Genomic DNA, 10,908 nt, shown 5'->3' with positions numbered 1-10,908 from the left:
GTCAAGCTTCCAAGACTCCAGACACATCCAAATGAGGCGCTGCATGTGGCAGTCTGCCTTTCTTTTGACGATACAACCAAGATACTTTTTTTTTTTTTTTTTTAACGAAACGAAACAGGGAGTACACCTGCATTTAGCACACTGACGACTTGTAAATTCCAGCTATCAGGTAATTCGTATAAAAGGTACATATAGCAAATTGTTGAAAAGTAAGTATGCAGAGTGCCATATATAACATATAAGTGCTGTTAATGCATATTTTATTAAGCGGTAGAACTTAATTTCTCGTTTTGTGTATATCTGTGCATATATTTATTTTTTTACTGTGCATAGCACCATCCTGGATGGGAGGAAGATGGGGGGGCTTGAGGTGGAGGTGTCAATGGGCTAAAAAAGTAATTTGGCTGGTAAATAAGTTAAAACTTTTAAACATGTTTCAAAACCATCTAGGCTATCATATAGTATATTCACATGAATTTTAAATTTAAAAATATGTATCTTCAAAAAACTTAAAAACTATTTCTTATTCTTAGAGGCAGCTTCTGCTCTCTCGGTGTTGTTGACTATTGTTTTCACCCAGGAGGGGCTCTTGAGAGCACCTGGCTTGAGAAGACCGGGGTGCTGATGAATCGCAGCAACTAGTACGATCATGTTTTCAGTAGATTTTTCCGACAGAAGTGTGGAGAATGAATTGGGACAGTGCAGGGTGGAGAAAGAGAGACATGTTGAATGTCCATGTGAATCAAAGTAGCATCGTGAGTTTGAAGAAGACGGATAAGAAAAGGTGAAATATTAAGGAGGTGGAGGTTTTACCAACCAAGTAGAAGCAAGTAGAGGAAAGGAGGAAGAGAAAAGTCCAGAATGACGAGCCTCTCCAAACACACACACACACACACACACACACACACCTCCTTTCCCATCCTCATCTATTTTTCATAACATTTATTATCTAACATACTATATATTTTATTTATTTTATCTGTCTGTAGATTTGATAGAATATAAATTCCATGAGGTTAGAGATTTTCATATTTTTAAAATATACTTTTGTATGTCCTGCTCCTAGCACCATACTTAGCAGAGAGTAGGCATTCAGAGAATATTTGTAGAAGGAAGAAAAGAAGGAGGGAAAGAGGGAAAGAAGGCGGGAAGGAGGGCAGGAAAGAAGGAAGGAGGGAAAGAGGGAGGGAGAGAGGGAGGGGGTGAGGGAGAGAAAAAGAAAGAAAGAAAATGCCTTGGTTTCTAGCTCCATAAAGGGTGGTAGAGGAGCACAAGTTGTGGGGAAAATAATAATGAGTAGATTTGTCTTTCACTCCTATGAGCCATCCGACTGAAAATGTCCCCTAGACGGTGATGACTCAGAAGAGAGGGTTGGGATGGATCAAACCGGCAGCAACAGGATGAGCTGATCCAGAGAAAGGACGTAAAGGAAGCAGAGAAGCAAACCAACAACAGCTGGGCACCCCGAGTCAGAAAAGGCACACTTTCGAACACAAATAACACTGTATGTTCAATTTCATCTTTCTAATTCTGACCTAGCACAGATTACTCAGTTTAACATGAGTAGGAAGCCATTATCTTCCAAGCCCGCTGAAAGTGATCATTCTTTTCGTTTTTTCCAACCCATCTTTCTACAAGGATTTATTTTAATTGAACTAGCTAGGACAAACATTATTCAATTTTGTTCATAAGCCAAACATTTATCTCCATTTCCTTATTTCTAATTGTTTGAACCATATCAAATTGCTGATACTTTACTATTTTCTTCTAACTTACAAAGATGGCAACTTCATATGTCCCACCTAATATTACAGGCGTCACATTATCCTAGCGATCTTGTTTGCCTGAAAGAGAAACTAAGGCAATATCATAAGACGCTATTATTACCAGGCTTGTGGAGAAATTAAAAGTCCTGTTATAATAATTCTGCCATTCAATGACAGAAACCCTTTGGTCAGTTTATTCCTTGGAAGCCCTTGAAATCATGCTATTCTTGGAGACCTTTGGAGTTGCTGCCAGTCTGGGACAACCTTACTTGTAGTGTCTATCCATCTACCTAACGAAGTCCTCTCAGCCTTTGACCCTTCACCCACCCACTCAGTAGCAGGTAAAATTGCCTTAACAAAAAATCAAGAGCTTTAAATCTCAGTTTAAGAGAAGCTTTATATGTAAACACTCCAGAAAGAGGGAAACAATTGGCTTAAATTCAGCGTTAGCCATAAATGACTGGTATCTATTCTAACAGCAGGGGGTTTTTTTGGTTTTGTTCATCTGTTTTGGCTTTTTTATTGCAGTAACATTGGATTATAACATTCTGTATGTTTCAGGTGTACATCATATTTCGATTTCCGTGTAGATTACGTCATGTTCACCACACAAAGACTGATTACAGTCCATCACCTCACACATGCCTCATCACCCCTTTCACCCTCCCCCCTTCACAGCAGGTTTTTATGGCAGGAGGGACAGCTGAGAGCTTGCACCTGAGGGGCTTCTGAAGGCGCAGGCTGGGCACACACACCATGAGGTCACACACTCAGGCTGGCGGTGTTCGAAGCATGAAGGGCACATCTGGGGATTCACCAATACAAGTTTGATTGGTTAATCACATTCCTCCAAAATTCTTTCAAGGATTCAAAGAATGTTTGGGAAATGCACTTCCTCTGGAATCTTCTGTGTAATTCGTGAAGTTATGAACTTCTTTTGAAAGCTTATATTGTACATTATATATTGTACAATGTATGTATCCAATATATATTGTTTGAGTGTGCCTTGAAAGCTAAAAACATATACGTAATAATCATGATGAAAACATATACGTATTAATCATGATGACGTCAGCAACAAGAAATTGTTTCGACCTCTTTTTTTTTTAACATCCCTAGTCACCTAACTTGCTAAAAGCTAAATTTAAAAAAACCTCCACTTTGCAGGAAAACAATGCTGCTTCTCTAAGTGTATGCTTCCAATGCCACAGCAGTCACACTGTAGTAAGCATTAAGGAGGAGCCATAAAATCTCAAAACTTCAAATTAGAAAATACTAGTGATCTTTTTTTTTTTTAAAGATTGGCACCTGAGCTAACATCTGTTGCCAATCTTTCCTTTTCTTCTTCTTCTCCCCAAAGCCCCAAAGTACACAGTTGTATATTCTAGTTCCAGGTCATTCTAGTTGTGCTGTTATCTTTTGATGGAAGAACATGAAAGCAAAAACAGAACACGCAAATCAATTTTTCTTAAACTGTAACTTTATTTGGAGCAGAATTTTCTTATGTAAAATGAACTTTTTTAAACACCTCAGGACAAACTGTTCAAGAAGCAACATTTCATTTCAGAAGGGGCTTGAGTAAGTGGTTTTCTGTCCTCCTATCTTATCATCATTATGAATATTTGCTTTATAAATAAGTATTTTCTCAGTTACTCCCTTGTAATCAAATCAGGGGATAATCTGCTCTCAGCAGTGAGACATCTGAGATCAGAAGACTGTTCTGGTGATTTTAAATTCACATTAGCACAGTGTCTATAAGAAACTGATAATACAGATTAATGTGATATTTGCCTCCAGTTTGTCTTCTTAATGGTTTCCATGAAGAGGTCTTCCCAATAAATTATATAAAATACAGTACTTTGGTTGGAAATTGTAAAAATAATTCTAAAAATTAACCACATATATTAAACAAACCAGTTGCTACAGTATGCTTTAAATGAGATAAAATAATTAGTATGTCAAACATTTTCCTATAAACATATTGCTTTTGGTTATACACGGAGCTGAAACATACACCTGCATTCCTTCTCTCCTAAATGGCACAAAACAATGGCTTGATGGTAGGGAAATGAGAAATCATGGTGCCCATGAACTCCAACAGTACCGGTATTTGGATTCTTGTTTTTTTTTCCGTGTGTTGCCTTGATTGTACTCAATTTTTGATAACTCCGGGAGATGACATAGTGTCAATTTATTAGCTGTATATGGTTCTTTAGGCAAGAGATGTCTCTAAAAATTGTTTGAAAATCAATTTTCTTCCTACTTAAATCCTATCATATATGAGCTGAGGGAGGGCTTAGAAATAACTGGAATTTTCTTGTAAAACGAACAATCACACCAAGAGTAGCTTTGATGCTCATGCAGTTTCCCTGCAGTTTACACAGGGACCCCCCAGCACGCCACTGGCACTGAATGAGAGCCATCCCTGCACCATCTCCTGACATCCCAGAAAGCTCCCCAACTCTGAAATGAGCTAGTCATGGACAGGTACAGTGAAACTCATCATTCCTCTTGGCATCTTACAGTACATTTTATAATTCTATAGTAACTGAAAAATATATGCAACAGGTAGCATTTTATTTTCACATAACAAAAGATGGTCACTATTCCCTTCTATAGGAAACAGCTTGTATATACAATTTGTCCTTTACCCATTTAGGGGGGAAAAAAGAGTATTTCAGGATTTGGGTTAGTTCTCAAGAATTTACATTGCTTTTCCAGTCTTCCAGTTTTCTCAACTGTGCATCAGCTTCTTGACTTTCACATGAATAAATGTGTTTGGCTTCCCAAGGGAAGTTGTTTGCTAATAAACAAAGGAAAGAAGAGAAAGAAAAGTGAAATATTTTCCAAATTTGGGCCCTACACAAGTATTCGAAAACAATTTTATAATGTGTAATAACCAGGTAACTAGGTTTTTCAATTTAAAAAGAAGTGTAATGACCTTAACATAAGCTAGAGCGCCAAGAATATGGTATTCACAATCTATTTGCTTGTCTATGGGGTATTTACAATTTAAAACCAGCTTTCCAGCAAGCTGGGTAAGGTTACAGATTAAATTACTTTTTATACACAATACAGAAAGGGAAAATAAATATTTTAACCTCAGTAAAGAGTCATCTCTGAAAACACATTTTCTGTAGCGTTAGATAATGAGTTGTGAATATAATACAGAAATGAATTCAGCTTCAAGTTGTGCGTACATGTACATATTTATTTTTTGAAGCTTTGCCGCCAGTTTGTTAACAGGAAAACATTACCCATCAAATCCACATCCATTATGTGCTTTTCTTATGCCTCTAGTGGCCATAGTGCTTGGTCAAGTATATTTTTGAGCCAGATTCTCCAAAGCAGAAATTACTCCCTGATTTTAGGTTAGGGCTCTCTGGGAGCCATGGTAATTTGTTCAGGCTGCAATGTATTATTAACACATCAAAGCAATATTTTATCAACTTACTAGGTTGAAGCATATCAAAGTGCCAATATTCATTTTAACCTACAAAAATGACAATTTCATACGGGTCAACTTACTCTATCCTGGAACCTGGAAGCAAACGAGAGTAGTTTGTGCCCTGAGAGAATGTGAGTCAACACACTACTGAGATGCTATCATGTTCACCGGTGGTGACCTTCCCTCTTGCCTTTCAGGTAACCATGAGTGGAGGCAAATGTGCCCCAAAGAGATGGACGAGAGTGGACCTTTTGTCTTTTTCTGTCTCCAAACTAGCTTTGTCCTTTTCAAAATTGCTGTAAACATTCCTCTCAACAGAACAGCCTCTGCCCGACAGAGAGAGTTCTCACTGTTGAAACTACACAAGGGTTAAGAGTTCAAATGTGGCACCCGACGGACACAAACATCGCGGTCACCGTGACTTCCCAGATAAGTGGAACCTCTGCCATAAATCTTTTCTGCTCCCCAAACTGCCCTGAGAATTTGGCTAGGACAAAAGAGTATTCATTGTCTGTTCCCAGCCAGGCCTGGAGAACTGAGCTGAATGCAAAATTCTATCAGTTATTATAACAAAAAAATCTGCTGCTGCTTTGAAACTTAGCATGTGTCAATGTGTCCTGGCAGGGACATGTTTAAGTGACTGTGTTAACCTTTATGTGGAGAACCTTCTGGCTGAAAGGCTTCCCTTTGGTGGGTACTTATACCATTTGCTTTCAGAAATGGAAGAAAGCAGAAGGGGATGGCATAGCGTATAAAGCTGGGTTTCTTCTGGATGTTACCAACCACCATGAGGGCTGTGGTCAAAATTTCAAAATATATTTACTTAGAGTTCCTTCATCTGGGGAACAAGATCAAAACAAAGTGAATTATACAACAGTACTTTCTGAACAGCACAGCGGTATCAAAAAATCAAACCAATAACATGACACTGAGAAAAGCAGATCATTTTTCTAGTGCTGATGGCAGTCCAACGAGCCGGAAGTACCTGATGCACCACAAGTGAAATTTCAGCACTTCACAATTATCCCCACATGTTGAGTAAATAACCCTTTATCATGTAGCTTTAAATTGCACGCCTGTTGCAATACTGCATCAATATTATTACATTTTTAAAAATCTGTATAAAATATTATCTGGAACCCCAAAGGAAAACCAATTAATCTTTAAAAAGTTCATTACAAAGTTGACTGTATAAAATGCTAAAACATAATCCATATATACAAAATGTTGCTGCTTAAGAAAATAACGGGACCCAGTTTTAGAATAAAATAATTTTGTACAAAAAAAGGGTATTGCATTCAAACCAATATTTAAAAAAAATTCTAAAAAGAATATTGAAATGTCTTAGTTCAGAAGATAACTATGAAGCGTTTGTTTGCTTTTACACCACTCGACAGGTTCTTGCAGCTAGAACACCAGTGGGATGAGGGATAGTGTCCTGCTTTCCCCTACAAAGGGCTTTGTGACAGTCATCGCCGAGACGCGTACTTGGCGGCCCAGTCGGTCCGGCCGTGCACAGGCTGGGCGGCCGGAGGCCGGGGCATCAACCCAGGAGTGCTTCTAGGCTGGGTATGGAAAAAAGGTCGCCCGGGATGAGGTCTCACAGCCTTCAGGGAAGAATAACCTGCAGTGAAAGAGAAAGGTGGGTCTGACTGATATGGGACGCATGCAAACAGTGCAGATAAATGCATCTTGATGACAAAGATATCAGAAAATGAGAGTTCGAGAGCAGCTTTTGCCTCCTACTCATAGTCAGGACAACCCCATGCTATAGTTGTAAGGCCAAAAATACTGGTGTCATTCCTGACCTCTCTCTTTTTCTCTTATCCTACTTAATTAAAATTTGTCAGCAAATCCTATTGGCTCTACCTTCCAAATATATCCAGAATCTGGCCCAACCCAACTATGACCACCCCGGCCCAGGCCAGCATCATTCTTTGCTGGATAATTACAACAGCCTCCCAATTGGTTTCCTGCTTCCAACTTTGCTCCCCGCTTTCCATCTAGTGACAAGCAGCAACCTGAGTGAGCCTGGAAGATGGAAGTCAGATCACCTTACTCCTCTGCTCAAAACCCTCCGGTGGCTCCCAGGTCGCTCAGAGTCAATGACAACGTGCTTATGGTGGCCTGCAGGGCCTCATACTGTCAGGCCTCTTCTTGCCTCTCTGACTTCCTCTTCCTCCTCGCCTCCTCTCACTCACGCCACTCCTGCACCCCTCGCTATCCCTTGAAGATGCCAGGCCTGTCCGGCCTTGACACCCACGCACTAAGAATCTCATCTAGAATAGTCTCCCCCATATTGCATGGCTCGCTCACTCACCATCTTCAGATCTTTACTCAATGTCTCCATCCTCACTCCACCTTGCGGTGACGTCTTCTTTGGCTACCCTGTCTAAAACTGCAATCTGCACCCCACACTCCAACCCCCACACTCCCTACTGCCTGCCTGCTTTATTTTTCTCCTGAGCACTTAGGAGCGTCTTATTCGATTTGCTTATTGTTTAGAGAGTACAAGTTCCACAAGGACATGGAGTTTTGTCTGCCTCCTTCCTTGGCGGACCCTAGGCCTAAAACCTGCCTGTCACCAGGCAGTTGTTCAATAACTATTTGTTGAATCAAGTCGTGAAGGATCCGAAATAGAACTTACCAGGGGAAGGGTCTGGGATAGGGGCCAGGTGTACCCTCTGCATAGCAGAACCGATTTCTTTTTTCAGAAAGGAAGGGATGTAGTTTCCAGTCAGTCCTCTAGAACTTGCAGAGCCGGAACCCACTGATGTGCAAAGGGGAAAGCTCATTACTACAAGGACACATGCACATGACACCACAGGGTTAAAGGACAGCAGTGCAGAACAACAAAGAGTAGGTTCTGACTGTTAGGAAGGAAAAAAGAATTATGATAGAAACAGGGAATTCTGAGCAGAGCATTCCACCACACCACGCTGTCGGAAAGACTCGCAGGGCAAAGACTGTGCTGCTCCTGTAGCCCACGCCCCAGCGGAGCCTGGTTGGTTGGTTCATCGAAGTAAAGGGAAATTTGGAATTTTCTTTCTTTTTGGAGTAATAGGTTTAGCCTCTTCCGAAATTTGCTTTTTCCATTCCATAATATAGAATAGCTATCCTTCCAAGTCAATATATACAAATTCTAGAGTATGGCTAAACCATAATTTATTTAATGATTCTCTGATTGATCAGCACACACATTATCTTAATTATTTAGCTATTACAAGTAATTCTACACTAAATATTCTTGTCCATAATCAAAAAGACTAACTACTATGAAATTATTATTACATAATTCACTTTTTATGTCATTTCTATCTTGAGAGTGCTTCAAGGGTCAAAACTGTATGCACTCGTCTTAGTATCTAGGACATTAATGGAATGCCTTACAGATCATAAGTAATCAACATATATTGGGTGGGTGAATGAATCTCTATAATCAGCCTTATTTTGAAGGCTTAACAGCACACATGGGATGATGAACAATGTTACTATGTGCCATTATCCAATTGGAAGTTACATCTGTTAGGAAGAGGGTTAATGAGTGGTACAGTTGCTCTGTCTTTACAACACAGAGCATCCTTGGCAACTGCGTAAGGCAGAGTGAGAAAAATGGTCTGGTGTGAGGCGTTGTGTCGGTCAGCTGGAGCACGTTTTGCAGTTCTGGTGAACAGATAGATATGAAGAAAAACGGGAAGAGAACTTGAACAGGTAAGTCACAAAAGGGAAAAAACATACAGTCAATAAACAGGAAAAGATGCTCAACCTCATTAGTAAACAGGACATGCAAATTTAAGCCATAATAAAATGCCATTTCACACCCATCAGATTAGCACAAATTTTACAATCTTGACAGTACCAAGTGGCAAGGATGCAGCACAACTCCCATACCCTGCCAGAGCGCAATTTGGCAATATCTGTGAAGTCGGAGATGAGCAGACCCTTTAACTTAACTTTAACTGCACCATCCCCGGAGAACCCCTCACACGGTGCAATACAATAGGTCCGACAATGTTTATTTCAGCACTCTAACAGCAAAACCCGTAAACAACTTACAAGTTCGTCCAGAAGAGAAGGGATAAATTATAGCCTAGTAGAAGTAATAAATTATAGTATTGTATAATTATATATTGTATATTTTATATAATATAATATTCTACATATGTACAATTGTTACATACGTAATGTAATTAATAAAATGAATGAAGTGGAGATCCAGGATTATATGCATATAAATTTTAAAACATGCAAAACATACTATGTATTTCATGTATTTTTTTTTTTTTTTGCTTTTTCCCTCCCCAAATGCCCCCCAGTACACAGTTGTATATTTTAGTTCTGGGTCCTTCTAGTTGTGGCATGTGGGACACTGCCTTAGCATGGCCTGATGAGCAATGCCATGTCTGCACCCAGGATCCGAACTGGCAAAACCCTGGGCTGCCGAAGCGGAGTGTGCGAACTTAACCACTTGGCCACGGGGCTGGTCCCTCATGTATATTTTTTTAAATGCATGGAAATAATAAACGCTCAGATCAGGTGGGGGTTGGGGGAGGCGGGGGAGGAGGGAAGGTGAGGACTTCACGTGTACTGGCAGTCTGATGCCTTAACCTGCTGGTGGGTAAGTGGGTGTTGATGTATTACTTCCTTCTTTTTTGTATTCCTTACAATAAATGAACACATAATGGATAAAGGCAGGGAGAAGTGAGGCCCAGAAGTTTCCTTGGCAATGTGGAAGGGGATGCAGCTCCCAGCAGGGGCTCGCTGTATGAGGGAAAAAAACGATGTGGGAAACTGGTCTGCTGGCAATGGGCTTAGTCAGCCTGAAGGCTTCCGAAATTCATTCATCTCTTCAAAAAAAGTGGGGAGGGACTTCCAAACCGTCCACCTTCCAACCAGAAGGGGTTCTGATGCCCTGGGCTAAGGCTGTGTCATCAGACACAGGGGACGAGTTGGAGCAAGGCAGCTAGAGCTGAGTCAGAAGGAGGTCGCCCACCACAGAGCAGGACCTCAGATGTCAGCCTTTGTAAGACCCCGTAAAGTTATTTCTGTTTTTCCCATGAGGCAGGGAAGACTCTGCTCTCCTCCCCAGCTACTCTCGAGAGCAGACCTCGCGGGAGCTGAGTCCCCAGGGCCTGCTGCTGAGAGAAGGAGAGGGGCACAGGCCTGGAAAAGAGGCCCAGGGTTTCCGCACCAGAAAGGCCCCCGTGGTTCCACAGCTTACACCCTCATCTCTCTGGACCCACCCTGCAGCATCCAGAGAATTCGCTTCTTGTCATTTAGGAGTTAAGAATCATTACTCACCTGAATTTATTTTGCTGATTACCGATACCGTTCCTGAAGATTTTCCAGACACACCAGAACTAGACCATGGATTAGATGGAATAAAATCCTTGCCTGGATTCGGGAGTATGCCATTTCTCATATTTATTCCTAATAGGGAAGAAATGATTTTAAGATGCAAAATACATATTTGGTCTTGCACGAGACTTCAGAGATGAAATTAATGCAGACCCAATTTGTCAAAACCTTCCTGCGGTTCAAGGATCTAAGCAAAAACTGACTGTGCTGATGTCATCTGATAGATGGCAGAGGAAAGATGCCGTCTTCGGGTTTAGCATGTTGTCTCACTGGTGAGCAGCCTGAGAGGTCTCTTCAACTTCTACCAACAGATCTGTCTGTCCCATGTCTTGACCC

General features: G+C 40.7%; 1 protein-coding gene across 4 annotated transcripts in view; it reads right to left on the bottom strand.

Moving 5' to 3' along the window:
* Positions 1-3,224: 3,224 nt before the first annotated feature.
* Positions 3,225-10,908, bottom strand: part of CILK1 (ciliogenesis associated kinase 1) — a 55,041-nt gene continuing 47,357 nt past the window's right edge. For 3 of the 4 annotated variants that reach the window (XM_046640417.1, XM_046640418.1, XM_046640419.1), the window contains 3 exons: positions 10,516-10,644; positions 7,862-7,984; positions 3,225-6,838 (listed from right to left, as the gene is read on the bottom strand). In XM_046640417.1, the coding sequence (XP_046496373.1) occupies positions 6,684-6,838; positions 7,862-7,984; positions 10,516-10,644 (407 nt within the window). In that variant the 3' untranslated portion in view covers positions 3,225-6,683. Of the gene's footprint in view, positions 6,839-7,861; positions 7,985-9,270; positions 9,305-10,515; positions 10,645-10,908 lie in introns of all 4 variants that reach the window. The other variant, XR_006885354.1, reaches the window with a different exon arrangement.

The sequence above is a fragment of the Equus quagga genome, chromosome 15 (assembly GCF_021613505.1).
Source record: "Equus quagga isolate Etosha38 chromosome 15, UCLA_HA_Equagga_1.0, whole genome shotgun sequence".
Lineage (NCBI taxonomy): Eukaryota > Metazoa > Chordata > Mammalia > Perissodactyla > Equidae > Equus > Equus quagga.
Note: the sequence above shows the minus strand (reverse complement) of the source record. Positions and strands in the feature narration are given on the sequence as shown.